This window comes from Arachis stenosperma, chromosome 10 (genome assembly GCF_014773155.1).
Source record: "Arachis stenosperma cultivar V10309 chromosome 10, arast.V10309.gnm1.PFL2, whole genome shotgun sequence".
Taxonomy (NCBI): Eukaryota; Viridiplantae; Streptophyta; class Magnoliopsida; order Fabales; family Fabaceae; genus Arachis; species Arachis stenosperma.
The window spans coordinates 100,416,979-100,439,919 of NC_080386.1; the positions used below are offsets into that span (position 1 = coordinate 100,416,979).

Consider the following 22,941-nt stretch of genomic DNA (forward strand, 5'->3'; position numbering starts at 1 on the left):
GTGGTCAGGAAAGGCTAGGAAATAGTTGGAAGAAAACATGGTAGAAAATTCGCATGGAATTTAGCGATGGAATCAGGAGCAGTTTAGTATAATGAGAAAGAAGATATTATGGCCTTTTTCAAGCTCAAAATGAGGCAATTGCACAGAAAAGAAAGCAAGCAAAACAAAAGGAGAAAGCAAGAATGAGCCATCTGAAAAATCGAAATAATGGACAATTAAACAACATTTAGAAAGCCGGACATGAGTGCGTATAAGAAAGGAAGAGCGTAAAAGGTTGGTAATTGATTTTTTTGCTATTATCTGAAATATATAGTTGGAAAGAAATAACAGAATATTCAGGAGTCAAGAAACAGGAGTAGTAGAAGTTATTAACAGATCGTTTATGAGCTACAAAGAGTGGTATGGTGTTGATCCCAATGGTTGTTGAGAACAATAACGGAGATGACTATGGTTTAAGTTTTGTTTTTCTTTGTTCTTTATTTTTTATTTTTTATTTTTTATTTTTTGTATTTTTGTTACTCCACCTTATTGTGTTGAGCTCTTTTACTTCAAAAAAATTATTAAAAAAATCATGTGAAATACATATATTATCTATAAATTTTGGGAGAATCTTCATTTTTCACCAAAAAAAAATTTGAGAAAGAAATATACTTTTGGTCTTTTAGTGATATTTTCATTTTAATGATATGTATTTTCTTAGTTACTACCTTAACATGACATTATCACTTTTAAGAATAGAAAAATGATCAAAGCTAGATCTGAATATTTTTAGAGCTCTTATTACTGGCCCAAGGAAGGTTTCTTTATCATTACTTGTAACTTGGGTGAATAAATTACCAAACTATCATGAAAGCAAAATGAATAAACAGGCAAGCAGATACAAATAAATAAGTAACGACATTGTGACATTGGATTTGAATTTAATTAAACATTTTTGGGGTTTATAAATAGGCTTCACAAGTCATACAGTTTTGCAAGATAACCTAGTCCTCCTATCACTATCATTTTTAATAGTTAGCAGTTTCAACTGAATAGAATCACTAAACACTCACCAAATTAAACGATACATATGGAGACTGTAAGTGAAATTCGTGGTCTAATCATACTTATTTGTTTCTCATTGATCATGCATAGGACAGGAACTTCTGCGGTGAACTACCTAACTCTGGGTTTCACTGAACTTCCACTTAACAGCTCCAATCTTCATAACCACAAGCCTTATAATCTACCCATAAATGCACGATACTGCTTTAAGCACGGAGTGCACAAGTTTTGGTTATACTCCACGGACAAACCTCTTTCCCTAAATAGCACAACAAGGCCAAGATCAGAAATCCGCATTCGAGTAAGAATAATGTTTTTTAAAAATTTATAGGATAAAGTATATTTTTTTGTTTCTAAAGTTCGTCAATATTTTAAAAAATATTCTTAAATTTTATTTTGTTTTAATTTTGTCTTTGAAATTTTTTATTTGAATCAAATATATTCTTAAATATTTAGAAAGTTTAAAATCAATCCAACAATAATGCATGATAATTATATCTGATTTGCTTATATTGAAGATTGTTCTTGTGAAATTATTATTACTAAATTGATCCTAAATTTTTTGAAAAATTAGCTATTAGGAGTATATTTTATGTAAATCAAAAATTTTTAGGATAAAATTAAAACAAAATATAACTTAAGGGTATTTTTAAAACTTTTAACAAATTACAATGACAAAAAATATATTTTACCCATATCTATATTATATATATCCATGCCAAATTTTGCAGTGATAGTTAGTTTTGTCGACAAGATTATACAACTTGTATATCAAAAATCAATCACTAAATTAGCTATCTGTATTAAATACATCTTGAAATATAATATACACATTAAAAATGAGTTAAACAAAAAAATATTCATATATAATTATTTTCATGTGAAGCTGTTAATTGAAAATTGTTAAATAATTTTATTGTTTGACTAAATTATTATTTAACGGCTCTCAATTATCAACTTCACATAAAAAAAATTACAGGTGAGTATTTAATATTAAACAATACATATTCATATACAAATATATAATAGTTGATTTAGTAATTAATTTTTAACATGCACATAACATTTGTATAAAATTAGTAAAAATAAATTTATTTGTAGCGGAACTTGAATAAAACTTTTGGAGGGATAAAAAAATTTTAGCAAAAAAATTATACAATAATATTTATATTAAAATAAAATTTATAAATATAATTATTTTTAAAATTTGTTATTAATATGTAAGATTGCATATGATTAGAGTTAACAAAAAACTAAATTTGATTTTGATTAACAAAAACTTTAGTTTAGGTTAATAAATTAAACTAATTTTAATAATAAAATCAACTATTAATTGATTATAAAATTAATAGATTGATTTTAAAAATAAAAATTAATTTTAAAAAATAATTGAGTTTTGAAATGAAAAAAATCAATTTTTTACATAAAAATTATTTTTTTAATTTAAAAACTTTTTTTCTTTTTAAAAAACAAGTTTTTTAATTATACAAAATCAATTATAATTTATAAGTTAATTTTTGACATTATTTGAACAATTAATTTTATCTTTAACCGTATCTATTTCTCAAAAATTTTAATACTATTTATTTTTATTATTATTTTTATTACAATCAAATATAATATATTGCAACAAAATAAAATTTTAATTTTTCAAAAAATAAAATATTCAAATTCATTAATGTAAATAATACTAATACTTCAATGACATTTAAGTAACAATGTTAATTTAAAAATAAAATAATAATTTTTTATTAACAACTGGTATTTCTACTAACTATGTTACCATTGGTCTAAAATTAAAATAACATATAAAATGAAAATGTATAAGAAGATCAGAGGGAATCTTTTCAATTCAATTTCAATATACAAAAATAAGTGAATGGTAAAGAATTTAAACACACAAAAATAAGTGAATAATAAAAATGAATATTAAACATGAATAAATAAGATGGAAAAACATCAATTTAACCAAATGAATTAATTTTATTTTCTTTAATACAAACTACTAAATTTTTTACAAAATTTTTGGAGGGTCATGCCCCTATTATCTTTATAAAGCTCCGTCTCTATTTGTAATTGTTGATGTTAATGGTTAAAAATTATTAGATAATTTAATATATTTAACTAAATTATCATCTAATATTTTTAATTATTAACTTCAAGTCATGAGAACAATTGCACATGAGATTTTAGCAATTCTTTTATCTGATATGTATATTAACTTTTTTAATTTATTTTTCAAGGGGTACGACTATTCCCATGGGGTCTGGCAATTTGAAGGGTATGGGTTTGTGCCGTATGGCACATCGGGAGTGTGCATCATGCAAGTTTTTGGGGCACATCCGAAGAGAGCCACCACTCTTATGTTGAGAATGATTGACGGTTGGCTTGCATATTATGGGGGTCCATTCCTGGTTCCAAACATGTGGGAGAGATGGTTCCGTTTGAATGTGATCCATGATGTGGAGGCCTCCATCGTGAAGGTTTATGTTGATGGTGTTCAAGTTTTCCAAGCACCTGGTCATGGTGGTTCCTTCCACTACTTCAAATTTGGGCTTTATGCACAACCTAATGCTTCCTACTACATGGAATCCCGCTGGAAAGGAATTAGAGTTCTCAAGAAAGATTATTATTAATTTTTGGGTCTTATTTCATAAATTGTTCAAGATTTATATATATTTTTTGTGTTTATATATTTCATCTCATGCTTTCTAAACTCTTGCTATAAAAAAATAATATAGATTTTGTTTATATATTGATCTAAATTAAATTTTAGAAAAAAAAATATAGGAAGATAAATTTGATAAATCAGTTTCAAGTAATTTTTTAATTAAAGTTTATTTAAACTCTTCACTACAAAAATAGTTAATTAAAATACACTGATATTATGGCAATTTTATAGAAATAGCATAGCTTTTGTTAATTAGTTTATGCTATAATGCTCATATACTTTGGCGATTTTTGTTGAAAGCGTCACTATCAATTTTTTTTTTTTTCTAAAACTTGAGAGGTGATATCGTTGCATATGAGATAGCTAAAGTGACCGTCATATAAGAGGGGTGAAAGTGATGTAATGCAAAGAAAAAATAACTATTTGTATCTATAAATTTTACGAACGCTGATAAAAATATTTATTAAATAAAAAATAATGTTGTACTTATAAAAGATGAATTTTGTATAACAAAAATATAAAAATTTTAATTTTTTTTTATTTTTTAATAAAATTCTTAAATTATTCGTATATTTTATCTTCAACCTCAACTCTATTTCTATTTCTATATCTTCTTTCTCTTATCCCAAATTTTCATAATCTTTTATTGCTATTGAATTTTCTAAATTTTTGTTTGCTTTTTTATCGACACTATTTCTGTCTTCCACCACTGTGTGGACCTTCCTCCAGCACCGAAATTTTTTCCAAAAATTCTCTATAGTCACCAGTATATAAAATTGGTGTTGCAAACTCACGTCTCTTTCGATACCTCCATCGAAAGCTTTGGCTCGCAAATCATCAGAAGCAAGCATTCCAGTAATGGTGGTGTATTTGCGGCCACGTTTTGTGGTTGTTGCTCCTCTTTTGTTGAAGCTTCTTCATCTGTTAATGGTTCAGACATTGTTGTCATTTTTTGTTCTACTTCGTGATTCTGTTGTGGAGTTGTTAGGGTTTCTACAATGGAATAAAGCTCTGAACTTTCGTCATTTTCTTGTTTCTCTTGATGACTAGTTTCCTCCGGTTTGTTGAGATCTAGATGGCGTTCTAGATTGAAACGCATAAAAAGTTTCCATCTTGATTGTGATTTTCTTCTTCTTCTTTCATGTGTTGATTGTTACTTTCATGAGCTTGTTCACTATTCTACATTTGTTCTGCTTTTAATTTCGCAACTTTTCTGCACCGTTAGTTCTTCTTCTTTGGTTTCTCCATGAGTGGTGATGCTTCGTTGTGTTCTTCCATGTTCACAAAACCGACGCAAAATCATTGTACCGCCCGAATGACCAATCAGAATGACCACCGCCTGAATTCCTATGAACCCAAACTCCGATGTTATCTTCTTTTTTTTTCAATCGACCACTGTAAAAAATGGAACTGATATCCTTAATATTGTATATCGAGTAGCTAGTGTCCTCATTCATTTTGGGTTCCAACTAAGTGCAACTAGTTCCCAATCTATTGTATCAGTTAGATGCATGTTGACGTATTCTCTGAACCAATGTAAAAAATTGTTCAATAAAGTATCAGGATTTGTCTCTTGGAACAACCTATATGATAGAATAGGATAAAGAAGTTTTGATTAGCTTAAAAAGTTAGTATCATACTGATTACAATATTTACGAAGACTTAAAAAACTCATATGAGGTAGGGTAAAATCTTATCACAGTTAAGTAACACATGCAAATGTGCGGCATCGATTTTCTTCTACTCTAACCAGTAGTCATTGCCCGCACCCATTGCAGCTCCTTCCAGAGCAAAGATTAGGTATGTTATTCCATTTGACGAGGATTTTCCCCTGTCATTGCTCTTTGCAAGTCTTGTTCTACGTGACTCAACATGAGGCTGAAAATAGAATGAGCAAAATGCGGATGTTTCGTTAGCTAGGAATGCTTTACAAATGCTGCCCTCAATACGAGCTCTTTTTTTACGGTGCACTTGATTGAACCAATCATCCTCTCAAATGGATACATCCACCTAAGTTGGATTGGCCTACATAGTATTGTTTCGTACGATAGTTAGATTGCTAAATATTCCAAAATGTCAAAAATTGATGGAGACATACGCAACAAACGCGTCAACCCTCTCAAAGAATTCAATTTTAAATCCCCCGTCCACCATTATCCCTATCATACATCCATAAACGATAACTTGGAATCATATTGAAACACACACTCTAGAATTTAACGAACAACACAAATTATTAAATATTTTAGAAAATTCAGCATAGTGTATCTTAAAATTAGAATTTTTCACCAAATACAGTTATTATTTTCTGACAAACCAAACATGTTTTAAACAATTTAAATGAAAATTCGGCAGAACTTTTGCTTAGAGAAAATAACTGTAAGCATAAATTATAACATACACGCATTCAATAAAATATTAAATCCTAACCACACTGTTCTAGTGCGCAACCCCTTATGCTCCACATTTTTTCAGCAAACAATAGTTTCAAGAAGGAGCCACTACGTGACCTTCTTCCACTTTTGTCCTAAAACTCTATTATAAGAAAATTAAGTCCAAAATAAAATTTGAACAATTTATTATATTCAGAGATAGAAAATTAACTTGGAATATTATTACACAAACAACAAAAAAGTAAACTCCAACTGATCTCAGAGAAAATAGCACCGTCCTAATAAAAAAGACAACGTATTAAATTCACAATTTAAAACTAATTCAAAACCTAATTTAAAAGAATAAGTAAAACTCATTATTCCAATTGATTAAAACATAATTCTAATTTCACCAAACTAACAAAAGGCATGACAAAAAATAAGCGACATAAATTTAATGCAATTGAAAGAACTCATTCACTAAACTTAACTAAAATTTTCTAACAACTCAAGCATTCTTAACCTATTCTAACATTATTTAATTTTTACATCCATTAAATTAACACAACAAATCCTAATCACACACTTTGTTAAACAAATTTAACCATTGATTTAACAAAAATCCTAACAAAATACTAAAGTCACAAGTTAATATGTAAAAATAAAATAACCATACTAACAATAAAATGATAATGGCTGCAGGATCTCTTTAACGTGGTGGTGATGACAGAGGCGGCAAAGACGGTGACGTGAATGGCAACCACTGCGGAGGATGCAGCAGGAACAGCAGCAGTAGAAAAATCGACGACGTGCATCGACAACTCCAGTAGGTGCTCCAGGCGACAGCAACAATGACAACAAGCTCTCGGCGGTGGTGACGATGATAGTTCGACGGAGAGGGAGAGAGAAGATGAGAAGAGAGAGAGCACATTCGCATAAGTGAGGGGTTTGAATTTTAATCCAATTTTACCGTCGTATTTATCCGATGGTAAATCACCAAAACGACGCATTTTGTTAAACCGTGATACCTGCAGAATATCCGACGGTAATATTGGCGCCAATGAGTTATATTTTTGCGCCAATAATTATCATTGTCTTTAGCGATGAAAAATCTCTTCCAACAATAACCTTTTATGGTGACAAATTTCTCCTCTTTTCTGTCGGATAATCTGACAGTAAATCTGCCGGTACAGATCGACACTAAATTCGACGGTAATTTTGACGGTACTTAGTATTTTTCTTGGAGTAATAGGAGTTGAAAATTGTGAAAAATTGGGGTAAGAGAAAGAAAAGATAGAGATGGAGTTGAAGTTGAAAATAAATGATGGGAGTAATTTCGAGATTTTACTGAAAAGTCAACAAAAAATTAAAGTTTAAATACTTTTGTCATACGATCTCATCTTTCATAGTACATTAGTTTTCTTGTTTAATGGACACTTTTGTTAACGTTCGTAAAGTTTATGGGTACAAATAATTATTTTTCCTAATGCAAAAAGCCATAATCTTCCGTTGTTATTCATCTTCTCAATGTCCTACGCAACGCCGTTGTTCTTGTCCTCGCCAGAGCTTCTGCGATCTAATTCTTTGGCTTGTCGTTGCCCATCTCCTCGTTGTTGCAAGTAACAGTATTTTTGCTGCTTTCGATAGAGCATCTATATTAAGGGTGGAAAAACGGGTCGAGTTCGTCGGGCCGATCCGCTAAACCCGCTAAAAAGGCGGGTCGGGCTAGGATTTGAAACTTGCCAAATTAAAAAAAAATCGCCAAACCCGCACTGCCAAATTGGCGGGTTTTGGCGGGGTGGGACGGGGAGGTCCGCGAGCCGACGATTTTTATTTTTCTTTTTTTATTAAATAAAATAGTTATTACTATTATAAAATTAATAATTATAGAATTTTTAAACACCTTTTTTTCATTTTTATTTTTATTCTTCTTTTAGTTATTAACTTTATTTTTATTTTACAATTTCGTATATATGCTCAAATTATGTGACTTATTTTTTAAAATAAAGATGATTCTATTGACAAATATTATTTTGAACAAATTTATTGAAGTTAAAAATAAAAGAAAATAGTAAAAAAATTTATATTAGAATTTGACTATTTTTATTTGTATTTGATTTTTTAATTATTATTTTTTGGTTAATTTTAATGAATTTTATTTTTCAAAAAAAAAAAGAGTCAAGCGGGCTAGTCCGCCGACCCGTCAATCCATCATAAAACGGGTCGGATTAGCATTTTGAACCCATTTTAGTTGGCGGGCGGGTCAGTCCGCCCCGTTTATGGGCGGACCTAGGCGGGACGGAATAGATTGGGGCAGGCCAACCCACTTTGCCACTCCTAATTTATATATGATCAAATTTTGTACACTTTTACTAAAAGGCTATCAATACAATTTGTCATTATTTTTATCCAATAATTAATAAATAATATTTAAAAATTTAAATTAAAAATATATTATTAAATTGTTAAGCTGTCTACACTAAAAAGATTAAATTAATTAATAATTAAAATATTGACCAAAATAATAAATTTTGCTTTGACTTTGAAGTTTTTTCCCCCTTAATTTTGATTTGGTTATGCTTTATAGAGATCTTAGTTTGTTATTTTCGCATATTTTTGTATAATTTATGGATTACTTTGTTATTTTCATTCCCTGTGCAAATACTCATCAGTAATTCTTCAATATATGTAATATTTTATTTATAAATTTTTAATGCATTGTTAGACTGGTGGCCGATATAATTGTAAGAGAGGAAAAAAAAAGTACGGATTCCGACTGTACCTTAGAAAACTATATATTAATTTTATATATATTGCGTATGATTGATAAATTGTGTGTATCATTAGTTAAAATTATTTATTTTAAAATAAATTTTAAATCATCGATTATATATGATTAGACGAATCATCAGTATATTTATATAAAGAAATGTATACAGTAATAATTCTCAAAACTTATATATAGCAGAAGGGAATTGTAACTTTGTACAATTAGGAATTAATTATAGGCAAAGTTTTCGGTATAGACAGCAAGATAGTATCTACATGTGTAGATAATGGGTGACAAACTGTGGTTATGACATGTGGTATAAGGAGGGGATAAATTGATCAGGCTTTTACAGAAGTTGCAGAAAAAGTTGATGGAAGCACGTGAAAAAAGGTATAATTAGGTTGGATAATTAGGTGTTATAATTAGTAATCAGTTTTGGCTGATTAGGGGCCCAAGCCTTGTGGTCCGTTTTTCGTTGTTGGACAAAAATATTTTGATGCTGTTTTTTAATCTGTTAACAAAAAAAAAGAAAGGGATCCAAGTCATTCCCAACCCTCCCTCGTGACCCAACCCTTGCCACTGTTCCCTGAATCATTCATTCAAACACGTACATATATGTGAAACTCTTTATATTCACTTGCATTTAATTTCATTAAAATCGCGACTCGTTTTTTTAGAGTAATATATAACTTTGCATTCATTTTTTGGCCTTTCTTGTGTTCAAGAAAATTATACTTGTCTCTAGAATTGTCAACTAATCACACCTTAATCGTTTGGTTATTATTTTATGATAAAAATCATACAAAAAATACTAGACAGTGAGTACCTCATGTAATTTTAACCAATTCTTAAAGTAATTTAGATACATGATGCAACTACTACTCAATTGAATAGGAAAATAAGATATTTGCTTTCACTTCCACCAAATTGGTTTCTTTTTTCTTTATAAAAAACCAATATAAATGAATTAAAAACTGTATCAAAGGCCATGATAACATGTTACTTTCTTGAAACAGTAACAAAAAAAAATTAAGAATCCTCTACTTTATTCATTAGGTGGGTAATCATTATATGTAGTAGATTACATTTTCAACACATGTCAATCTCAATAAAAATACATGATGTTCACCCCAAACTTGTCCACTCTATACTTTCATCGTGATTCGTGCAATTGAATGACTTCTGATGTCCTCTTTTTTGACTCTTTTGATAACCCACCTAATCTCCTTATTTTTTTTGTGAGACCTAATCTCATTTATTTGAACTCACAGTATATGCTAGATGCATCATTATAACAACCCAAAACCTCCCGCAAATAATAATAATAATAATAATAATAATAATAATAATAATAATAATAATAATAATAATAATAATAATAATAACATCGAAATTAAAATAATAAATAATTGACATGCTAACAATTTCACCATAAACTATACACTTTATTATTCTAATCCATTCCATTTTTTTATAAAATACTATTTATTTTATATCATTTTTATCAATAAAATTGTTTTATATAATTTATTTCGATTTTATATTTTTTAAAATTTGTAATAAAAATATAAAATGTTTAATATGTTCACCTCCTTATGGATAACTCATTAAAAAATGTTATTAAATAATAATGTCAGGTTATGATTAATTTATTTATTCTTTGTTATACCCTTTTCTTTTGAATTTTTTAATAGTATTTTGTTTAGTACTCTGTATAAGAAAATTTATTATTCAATGTCATAACATCAAGTTTATATTTTTTTAATAATTTAATAATAACCATGGTTTTAGAAGTGAACTGCTGTTCGAACTACTTAGGTTACTAGACTACTGAGTCTCTAGTCCAACCACAAGTCAGTGATTGAACGAGTTCACCCGTTGATATATAGATAAAAAATAAAAAAATATTCAAACATTTATAATTACTATTTAAAACACATTTTTTATTTAATTTTTTAAAATTTTTTAACTCTACTAAAATTAAATAGTACATTTCATCGAACATGTCATCGTGTTCTCTCCTCTTGGCAACTTGAAAGAGGGAATTTCCAAGTCGGATCCTGCTACAGACTTTAACAAAACCGATTCGCTGACCTCATACAATAATATCCTGCAACTGAAATGCTCTTCCAACACAAATTAAGAAACTATCAAGTTAACAAATTCAAGACAAGGAAATCAATAACCAAATCATCATTCATTCGAAAATTCAAAACACAACATTCGACTAATTTGAGAAGAAAATGGCAAGTTGCTATATTCATTCACAGTCTTAACCTCTACACAACAACAATTTAACAAACAGACAACCACAACACCTAAATAGATAATCCGCCAATTAAAATTGCAAAATCTTAAAGAATTTTGCAACTTAAAAAGGGCAGCAGCAAACCAATTTAACACACAGTCAACTTTACAAATTCAAGTAAAGGAAATTGGTACAGAAATCATCAACTAGACAAAAATTTTAACCACAACATTGGAATAATAATTAACCAGATACTTATTCACAAGGTATAATATCAATGAAAATGTACAAATATGCATTGAAAATGTACATAATTTCAATAAAGATTACTAAACAGAGACAAGAGAGAACAACCATCATTCAGCAATAAACACTACAAAACAGCAAAAGGAAATCACACTATTACCAAATTCAAAAAGAATGAAAACCAGATAAACCCAATCATAAACACTGTTACCAAATTAAATCAAAAGCCAACCAAATTTCACCTTGCAAATCCAATTAAAAAACCTCTTCAGTTTCTGCCCTAAACACCAATTAAATCACATTGACCAAAATTAACTCGAGGGAAAACACAAATTTCATAAGCACGAGAAGTCAGTTATCATTTATCACAAATTTCATATCAAAAACACAAATCAATACTCAATGAATCAGAGATATTCAAAATCACAAATCACTACTTCAGCCTTCAGAGACATTTAAATCCAATAATCCAAGTACTTCAGAGACATTCAAATTCGGCTTATAGCATTCAACAGTATACAAATTTCCACCATTAGCATAAGAGTAAGCTTCTGCCGTTAGCAACCATACCATGTAAATTCCGCCTAACAGAGTGAGTTTCCACCATTAGCAACCATATATACAAATTTTCACAGTACTAATGTTGCAAATACAAGACGGAATCAAACTTCAAACCAAGACCGAAGATAGAAGAAGAAGAATCCAAGAACCGAACTTCAGAACAAAAATGCAAGGCAAGACCGAAGAAGACTTGAAGAAAAAGAAAAAAAAATCAAGAAGAAGACCACACCCTCAGTGAAGATGAGGACGACAAGCCACTAACCTGGGTCCGTACCGAGAAGCCAGCAAAGATGAAGACCCGATGAGGACCTGCCGAGTTACTGGGTCAGGCAGTGACGACGGAGGATCTGAGTTAGGCGACGAGGATGGAGGAAGAAGCTGCGGTGCTGAGGACCTGGGACGGCGTCGGCGCTGAGGACCTTTGTTAGTCGGCGACCATGCAGGGCTAGGCGGAGGTCAAGGCCGTGAGGGTTTCTTTGAATCTGTTTTCTCCTGTACGTGTATGAATGAATGTTTCAGGGAACAGGGGAAGGGGGTTGGGTCACGAGGGAGGTTTAGGAATGACCTGGGTCCTTTTTTTTGTTAACAGATTAAAAAACAGCATCAAAACATTTTTGTCCAACAATGAAAAACGGGCCACAAGGCTTGGGCCCTTAATTAGCCAAAACTGATTACTAATTATAACACCTAATTACTCAACCTAATTATGCCTTCCCTCACGTGCTTTCATCAACTTTTCCTGCAATCTCTGTGAAAGCCTGATTAATTTGTCCCCTCTTTATACCACATGTCATAGCCACAACTTGCCACCCATTATCTACACATGTAGATACTATTTTGCTGTCTATACCGAAGACTTTGCCTTAATTATATATGTTGATTATGCAAAAAAGCAATGTTAAATTGATTTTTTTTTACTAAAAATAGAAAAATTCGAACCCACACCCTCTAAATGAATATGAAGATACTAATATGTTATTTGAGTTATAACTCATTGTTGTTAAATTGATTGCGATGATAAATATATATATTGAATTCTTATTTAAGTAAAATGTTTTAAATTTAAATTATTAAAACCAAAAGAATCTCACTAGGAAGCCATCTGTATAATGTGTACAATAGACTGTTTATTTGCCTCAATACACGTTAAAAAATGAACATTGCCAAAAAAATTGAGCATTATATTATATATAGTAAATTCTATAGTGGTTATTATTCTACTGAATACAGTGATTATGAAATTTTAACAAGAATTGAAAAATATAACTAAAATAAAAGTCACATTATTTAATTATATATTTAACATAATTTTTTAATTTGTTCATGTCTTTTACTTTTTTCTTTTTACTATTCTTGAATTAAAAATATTATTAAATAATAAAATGCAAAAACTTAATTTTAATTATATTTTTAAGTATTATCTAAATGTTATAAATAAATGTGGCTATTCTAGCTTAGCATCCATCTTTATAGGATGAAGATTTATATGGAATTATTTTTATATGAAATTAATAATTAAAAATTATTAAATAAATTTAGTTAAATATATTAAATTATTTAATAATTTTTAACTAATACGTAAAAATTACTGTAAGTGAGTTTTTATCCTGTATATTATAAGACCTATGAAGCATGGATTTGTTCATGGTGTCGGCGTATCTGTGTCGGACGTGAATCTGACGCCGACACGCGATGGATACGTCAAACAAGTGTATTGGCGGTGTGTCTTCTTGCGATGTAGAATTTTAGTGAAGCGGTTACGAATTCGAATAAGTCCAACCCGATTTGGATGTTCATGAGACGAATCTTTCTGTTGGACTACAAATTTGCAATTGATTTTGTGATTTTATGGCCTGATTAACCGATTTTTTCTTTTTAATTTTAAAATATTTTAAAATAAAAAACAAATCAAAATTTAAATTTAAAAATAAAATAATTAATAAATCAAAACCTAAATCTACTTACTGTTTATCTTTGGTGGCTTATTTACTCACTAGCTTAGCCGTTCTTGGTTCTCTGCATTATATTAAAGAAGAAGAAGGATAGAAGATACAGAGAGGATGATGGACTTGAAGCTGTGGTGTTTGCGGATGATGGACTTGGAAGAGAAGAAATTGATACATTTTCTGTTAGCGAGATGACAAGAGTATATTAACGTTTTTTTTTAATAATTACATAATTTTAAGACTTTTTGCAACTATATTTACTCTTATATTTATAATATAATATTTTATTAATTTAATATATTATTTAAATTTTAATTCACAACGTATCATAAACGTGTCGTATCCAATTTTTTATATAAAAAAAAACATGCCGGCGTTCTATGGTAGTGTTTTGTCAACTTTTAACAAATCGATGGTGGTTCGATATCTAATGGTCTGGGAGTGAAACCTACTCCTCTTTTGCGGGTACCAGTTTTATTTGCATCAAAATCTATGCATTTGACAATGACGAAGAAGAAAGAACCAATCTTCGCAGAAATTTGAAATGAACAATAAAACTTAAATAGCTTGAATAAAAAGAAAATCAAAATACAGAAAGGAAAAGTGTTTGAAAAAATAAATGGCAAATTAAAAGGTAAAGACTGAAAAGGATAAAAATTACTGAATTTAAAGAAAAGAAAAAGACATTGCAAGGAAGATAAATTGCATGAAAAGAAAATTGCAGAGAATTTAAATGAAAAGTAAAGACATGGAAGAAATCCTTCAAAGAAAAAGACTCTTGACTGACTGGTGCGGAATTTATAACCCACAAACTAACCAGCAAGTGTACCGGGTCGTACCAAGTAATACCTCAGGTGAGTGAGGGTCGATCCCACGAGGATTGATGGACTAAGCAACAATGGTTGATTAATTTACTTAGTTAGACAAGCAAAAAATGGTGTTTGAGAGTTCAATTGCATTAAATAGTAATTAAGAATATTAGAAAGCAAGCAGTAAATAAGGTGTAAAATATATATGGGGAAACAGTTAAGGTTTTAGAGTTATCTATTTTTCGAATTGACTTTTCTTACTAACTATTTTAATCATGCAAGATTTAATTCATGGCAAACTGTATGTGACTAAACCCTAATTTCTTAGATCTTTTTAGTCTCCTCTAAAATTCATCAATCGCCAATTCCTTGGTCACTTAATTCCAATTAGAGGGTGAAGTTCAATTCTAGTTTATATGCCACAAAAATTCTAATTACCCAAATATAAGATGATTATATGTCACGTATCCCGTTAAGTCTAAATAATTAGAAATTAGAAGAATATGTTTTCAAGATATTGTTCAAGTAAAGAACTTTTCCAAGTTATACAAGAACGCAATTAGAACAAGGGTCATACTTCCATTCTACCCAAATTCATAAGATAAAGAACGAAAATAATTCTTGAAATATAAATCAATACATGAATTAAAATAGAAAAATAATAGTATCAATCCATACAATAGATAGAGCTCCTAACCTTAACAGTGGAGGTTTAGTTGCTCATGAGGATTCAGGTAAATTGTAAATTGCGGAATGAGGTAAAAAAAGAAGAGAGTAGATTCTTTTTATATCTAATCCTAATTAATGCAAAATATATTTTCTAAAACTAAATAATACATTTTCCTATTTGTAATTAAAATAAAAGATTTAATCAAAAATTAAATAAAAAACAATCGTGCAACATCTAGTAGATGAAAGAGGGACCACTGCTCCCTTTTTAACAGGCGCCTGTAATCATGTGCTTTTGGAGAATTTATGGTTCTGGCGCCTAATTTGAGAAATTCCAAGTTAGGCGCCACCTTGACCGTACAGATGGAAGAGAAGTGTATATTATTATATATCGTTGGAAAGTTTTGGAAGTTAGCTTTCCAATGCCGCTAAAATCACGTCAATCGAATCTTTGTAACTCGAGTTATTCAGGTTTGAGTGCAGAGAGGTCAGGGTTGACAGCATCATTCGCCTTCTTCTCTTTTTCTGCGGAAACTCCATCAAATCCAGCCGAATGCTACCTAAAATAAACAGAATTACACAAGACTCAAAGTAGCATCTATAATGGCTAAAAGATAATTAATTCTTGATAAAACTCAACAAATTAAATGCAAATTCACTAGGAAAAGGTAGGAAAGATGCTCACGCATCACAACACCAAACTTGAACTGTTGCTTGTCCTCAAGCAACCAAAATTAGTACATGATTAAGATGTGAATTTGCATGAGAGGTGAGAGTTCAGTTATGCTCATGTCTCTTCTTAAAGTGGGGTTTATCTATTTTAATTCTGAACAGTTTTGCCATATCACTCTCCTTTGAATCAGAGGAATATCACTGTCATTCGGAATTAGAATCCAGATCATATTATGAATTCTCTGCTCTCTTTGTACTCCATTTTAATCCTTGAACACAGCAAATTCCTTTTAATTCTCTTTTCTTTGGTGCTTTGCACCTTGAGCCTAGCTGTGACTTTAAATGTTTTGTCTCAAGGATTACTTGACACAAAAACACCACAAGCACTTAATTGGGGAACTATCTTTAAGTTCTAATTTTTTTTCAGTTACTCCCGGACAGTGGTGCTCAAAGCCTTCGGCATACTCTGTTAAGTGCATTTGATCTCGACTCTTAGTGCTCTATCTCAAGGATTACTTGACACATTCACACTACAAGCATATGACTAGGAAAACAACTCTTTGAGCCTTTAATCGTGTCTGACCTCCCTAGTCATTGATGCTCAGAGTCTTGGACCTTGTTTTTATTTTTCTTTTGCTGTTTCTTTTGCTTCAAAGATTAAGCTTTCACTAATTTCAGAGAAGTCATAATAGTTCTCTAAAGTCTTGTTCCTTATACATCAACATCCTTTGATTCAAATTCAAATATGCATTGTTCTTGTCATTCATTCAGAATCACAAATAATACCACCACATTTAAGTAAACAAGACTAATCTTAAATATAAACTCAATTTCTCATGCAATACATCACTTCTTTTTCTTTTGTTTTTAGATTCAAGTTCAGTGAGTGGTACATGAGACATTTTTTTTACTAAAAGCAAATGACATAATGAAATTAAATCTAAGAACTTAAAGTACTAAAGATCATGCAGGAAATCAAAGCAATAGAAAACAGAAGACAATAAAATAAGAACGGAAGAGAAATAGAATGAAAGGAACTCAACCACCTCAGTTATGCTGGTGGCCATCTCATTCCTCCATGAAGAACATTCATCTCCCTTAGGTGCTATTAAAATAAACAGAACAGGCAGGCCAAAAGCGAAGCGACAGAATCAACACCAAACTTAAAATTTGCTTGTCCTCAAGCAAAGAAAAGCTGAAAACAGGGTGTCAAAAATTCTTCTTAATTGCTCCTGTTCTAAAAATTTTGCATGATCAAGCATACGTAAAACAATGGAAAACAGTAAAAACTCAATAAAAATCAAACAAATAATATAATTAACGCAACGGAAAAATAACTAAGGATACGAAATTATCGGGTTGTCTCCCGACAAGCGCTTCTTTACCGTCACTAGCTTAACGGTCAGCTCCTCTAAGGAGGAGGATCATAGGGGCTCAGTTCTTCACCCCTCACTGTGAACTTCTTTTCTGTGTTCCCATTAAGTAGCTCAATATGCTCCAGAGAGAGGATTCAGTTTACTATATAAGTGAACACTGGATTGCTAATCAACACCCCCTTAATTCCTGGGGAGAAGTCTTCAGTGGAATCTTTTTGTTTCTCCATCCCCTGGGTACTTTCTTCTTTTTGGGAACCTCCTCCTTGGTGGATGATGCATTCTCGACACCAAACTTAGGTCTGATGTCAGGAGGAGTTTTATTGATTGTCACCAAAGGAGGTTTGAGCTGCATATTCTGCTGTGCATTATCAGGGGGTTCTTGAAGGTTTGGATTAATAAGCTCAATCTGCATGCACCTCTCTTCTTCACCCGCTGAATTTATATCTTTGAAGACATGAAAGACTAGTTTCTCATTATGCACTCTAAGCACTAATTCACCTTCTTCCACATCAACCAGATCTCTTCCAGTGGCTAGGAATGGTCTTCCTATAATTATAGAGGCATTCTCATCCTCCCCTGTGTCAAGAATCACAAAATTTGCTGGGAGGAAGAACTTACCCACTTTGACCGAGATATTCTCCACTAATCCGTATGCAGGCTTTATAGATTTGTCTGTCATCTGTAATGCTATGTGGGTTGTACCTCTTGGATTTGCAGCTTCTTCATCACAGACAAGGGCATTAAATTGATGCTTGCTCCCAGATCACATAACGCTTTCTCAAAGGTTGTGCTCCCAATGGTGCATAGAATTTGAAAGCTCCTTGGATCCGGCATCTTTCTTGGCAAGTTGTTCTGAATGATGGCACTACATTCCTTAGTCAGGACCACTATCTCATCTCCCTTTAAATGCTTTTTCTTTGATAATAGCTCCTTCATGAACTTGACATAAAGAGGCATTTGCTTCAAAACCTCAGCAACAGAAATATTGATTTGCAACTTTTTGAAAACTTTCAAGAACTTTGAAAACTACTTGTCCTTGGTCTCCTTTTGAAGTCTTTTAGGATATGGTATTTTAGGCTTGTACTCAGGAGCCTTTGGCAATGTAGGATAAGTGTCAAGAGAGTCTGGGAATGGGTTGTCCGCACGCTTTGGAGGGACGTGCTCTACTTCTTCCTTCTTCTCCTCTGGAGCTTCTTTTTCAATTGGCTCCTCATTAACTTGTGCTTCCGTACTTACCACTCGTCCACTTATCAAGGAGATAGCCTTGTATTCCTCTCTTGGATTCACCACTGTATCACCAGAGAACGTACTTGGAGGCCTCTCAGGTATTTGCTTGCCCAACTGGCCTATCTGTACCTTCAAGTTTCTGAGGGAAGCTCTAGTTTCCTTCATAAAACGATTCATTACTGCTTCCATATAAGTGTTTTTCTAGGGCTGATAATTTTCCTGGTGAGGTGGTTGTTGATGATGAGACTGAAACTGGCGATTATTATGATTATTTTGCTGAAAACCGCTCTGAGAATTATTGTTAAAATTCTGTTATCCCTGAGGTTTCTCTCTCCACCCAAAATTTGGGTGGTTTCTCCACCCCTGATTATAGGTCTTAGAGTTTGGGTCATTATTGGGGTTTCTAGGAGCATTTCCCATGTAATTGACCTGTTCAGAAAAAAATTGAGTATAATCATAATTCGCAATTTGCACAAAATTACCTGTCATGTCATATGGGATCTCTGGAGGTGCATTCTGAGTGTTGGCAGCTGAAACATGCATCCTACTCAATTGTTGAGAAATTAAACTCATCTTCTGACTCAAAATTTTATTCTGAGCAAGGATAGCATCAAGAGCTTCTACTTCCATAACGCCTTTCTTTTGAGGGCCGGGCTCTCAGAGTTCACATAATTTCTGTTAGATGAATATAAATATTGGTTGCTAGCAACCAATTCAATAAGCTCAGTAGTTTTCTCCGGTGTCTTTTTCATGTGCAATGAACCACCTGCAGAATTATCTAAGCACATCTTGGGCATTTCACCCAAGCCTTCATAAAAGATATCTAGTTGGGTCCATTTAGAAAATATGTTCGGAGGACATTGTCTGGTCAGTAGCTTGTATCTCTCCCAAGTTTCATAAAGGGTCTCACCATCCTTCTATCTGAAGGTCTGAACCTCCACCCTAAGCTTAGTCAGCTTTTTAGTTGGGAAAAATTTAGTCAGAAATCCAGTGACAACCTTTTCCCAAGTATCCAAACTCTCCTTGGGTTGAGAATCTAACCACAGCTTTGCTTTATCCCTCAAAGCAAATGGGAAGAGCATGAGTTTGTACACATCCGGATTCACTCCATTTGTCTTCACAGTATCACAAATCTGCAGAAAATTAGAAATAAATTAATTTAGGTCTTCTTGGGGAAGGCCATGATACTGACAGTTTTGTTGCACCAGAGTGACCAATTGTGGCTTCAACTCAAAGTTGTTTGCAGCTATAGGAGGCACCACAATGCTTTTTCCATAAAGATCTGCAGTAGGAGCAGTGTATGAGCCAAGCACTCTTCTAGGTTGTTCATTCCCAACTGGATTTGCCACATTGGCATTAGCAGCATTATTATGATCCATAGTGGACTCTACAACCTTGTAAAGTATTACTTGTTGCAAACGCCGCCTGAAAGTCCTTTCGGATTCAGGATCAAAGTCTAAAAGAGGTTCCTCGTCTCTGTTCCTGTTCATAAACAAACAGAGAACAAGAAAAGATGGAAATCTCTACGTCAAAGTGCAGAGAATTTCTAGTGAGGTAACCTGTGTAAAAGAATAAAATAAAAATACTAATTAAAACAAATAAATAAAATTCAAAATTACTTGTAAATTTAGGACAAAAATTTTTGAAATTAGGGAGCTAAATAAATAAAAAAAATAGAAAACACAAAACTTAATTTTAGAAATTAAAGAAAAATAATATAAGATGCAAATTTTATTTTTAAAATTAAAGACAAAAATAAAATAAAACTAGTAGAATATAAAAAACTAAAAAAATAATGAAAATAAAAAAATGAAAATAAAAAAATGAAAAAAAGAAAAAAAAAGAACGAACAAGATTTAAATAAATAAAAAAATTAAAAGGAAGTAAAAAAAAGAAAACAGGGACAGGGGGATGGGGATGGAAACGAAAGGCAAGGAAAAAAATAAATAAATAAATAAAGGAAACAAAAGAAATGAAAAATAAAATTAATAATAATAAAAAAATTAATTAAAAAAATTATCTAATTTAAGCAATCAAACAACGAATAGCTGTCAATCACTGTCAATTTCCGGCAACGGCGCCAAAAATTTGGTACGAAATTTATAACCCACAAACTAACCGGCAAGTGTACCGGATCGTACCAAGTAATATCTCAAGTGAGTGAGGGTCGATCCCACGAGAATTGATGGACTAAGCAACAATGGTTGATTAATTTACTTAGTTAAAGAAGTAAAAAATGGTATTTGAGAGTTCAATTGCATTAAATAGTAATTAAGAATATCAGAAAGCAAGCAGTAAATGCTAAATAAGGTGTGAAATATATATAGGGAAGCAGTTAATGTTTCAAAGTTATCTATTTTCAGATTGACTTTTCTTACTAACTATTTTAATCATGCAAGATTTAATTCATAGCAAACTGTATGTGACTAAACCCTAATTTCCTTAGACCTTTTTAGTCTCCTCTAAAATTCAACAACCGCCAATTTCTTGGATACTTAATTCCAATTAGAGGGTGATGTTCAATTCTAGTTTATATGCCACAAAAATCCTAATTACCCAAATATAAGAGGATTATATGTCATGTATCCTGTTAAGTCCAGATAATTAGAAATTTAGGAGAATATGTTTTCAAGCTATTGTTTAAGCAAAGAGCTTTTCCAAGTTATACAAGAACGCAATTAGAACAAGGGTCATTCTTCCGTTCTACCCAAATTCATAAGATAAAGAACAAAAATAATTCTTGAAATATAAATTAGTACATGAATTAAAATAGAAAAATAATAGTATCAATCCATACAATAGATAGAGCTCCTAACCTTAAAGCGGAGGTTGAGTTGCTCATGGTTCAGAAAGAAAACTAAGATTCAGGTAAATTGTAAATTGTGGAATGAGGTAGAAAAAAAGAGAGTAGATTCCTTTTATATCTAATCCTAATTAATGCAAAATATATTTTCTAAAACTAAATAATATATTTTCCTATTTGTAATTAAAATAAAAGATTTAATCAGAAATTAAATCAAAAACAATCGTGCAGCATCAAGTATATGGAAGGGCGACCACTGCTCCCTTTTTAACTGGCGCCTGTAATCATGTGCTTTTGGAGAATTTGTGGTTCTAGCGCTTAACTTGAATTTTCAAGTTAGGCGCCACCTTTGAAAGAGCCTAGCAACGGAAACCACACAAATGTCCAACACAAGAACAATATGGAAGCACTCACAACACAATATGGCAGCAACTATAACAAGCAAATATAGCAAGTAAAGCAATAACAAGAACACACCGAGATTTTAACGTGGAAAATCCCCTCAATGTGAGAGGTAAAAATCACGAGTCGTCCAGACTAATGAAACAGCTCCACTATAATCAAATGAGGTACAAGAGAGTCTCAAACAAAGCACAGAAAACGTGCATATAACCAGCCAAAATTTCAAAGCATCAAAGCTCACAAATAATAAGCAAGAAGATGAAATATACCAAAAAAAAAGAGCTGCTTTTGAAGCCAATTTCTCCATCTTCATATCTCCATTTAAAATCTCCATCGTCAAGAATCAAGACCAAGATGTGAAGAATCAACAGTTCAAATTTTACGTCGATCCAACGGTGAAAGCATGAGAAACTTCCGTTCCAAGATTGCTGCTCTGTGTAAAAACGAAAAACCTAATTTCTCTCTTGAGAAGCCAATTTCTCCTACTGCAAACCTTCAATCAACATCTCCACAGACCAGAATGAAGAACAAGATGATAGAAACACGCAGTTTAAATTTCAAGCCGATCCAACGGTGAACAATTGAGAAACTGCCATTTGAAAGTTTCTGCTTTGCGCAAAAATGGAAATTCTGTTTTCTCCCTTCTTTCTCTCTTTTGGTGGCTACTCTCTTTCTCTCAAAAGACCTCAAAAAACTGAACTAGGACTGTGGCACTAGGGTGCAAGAATATACCCTCAAAATGTTACGTTTGGGCCTCACAAAGGAGAGAAAAAACCCAACAAATCTCCCCCTTCTCGACTAGGTGGAGGCCCTCGCCATACCGGCGATCAAACAACATGTTTCAAACTTTTCACGTGACAATACTTTTGTCATCATATAAGCAGAATTGTCATCAGTGTGAACTTTCTCAAGTTCCAACAACTTGGACTCTAACACATCCCGTATCTAGTGATACCTAATATCAATATGTTTAGATCTTGGATGAAAAGTAGAATTCTTGGCAAGATGAATAGCACTTTGGCTATCACACAACAACACATAACGGTCTTGCTTGAAACCAAGTGCTGCAAGAAACTTCTTCATCCACAACAACTCTTTACATGCTTCAGTTGCTGTAATAAACTC

General features: G+C 31.7%; 1 protein-coding gene and 1 non-coding gene across 2 annotated transcripts; both read left to right on the plus strand.

Annotated features, from left to right (window-relative positions):
• The first annotated feature begins 988 nt into the window (after positions 1-988).
• LOC130958052 (citrate-binding protein-like) lies at positions 989-3,739 on the plus strand. Its single transcript, XM_057884940.1, has 2 exons — positions 989-1,345; positions 3,288-3,739. The coding sequence occupies exons 1-2, from the start codon at positions 1,070-1,072 to the stop codon at positions 3,678-3,680; spliced, it is 669 nt and encodes a 222-aa protein (XP_057740923.1). The 5' UTR covers positions 989-1,069; the 3' UTR covers positions 3,681-3,739.
• A 15,713-nt stretch (positions 3,740-19,452) lies between these two features.
• LOC130959193 (small nucleolar RNA R71) lies at positions 19,453-19,561 on the plus strand. The gene has a single exon (XR_009078288.1). It is a non-coding gene; the product is annotated as a small nucleolar RNA R71 (small nucleolar RNA).
• The last annotated feature ends 3,380 nt before the right edge of the window (positions 19,562-22,941 follow it).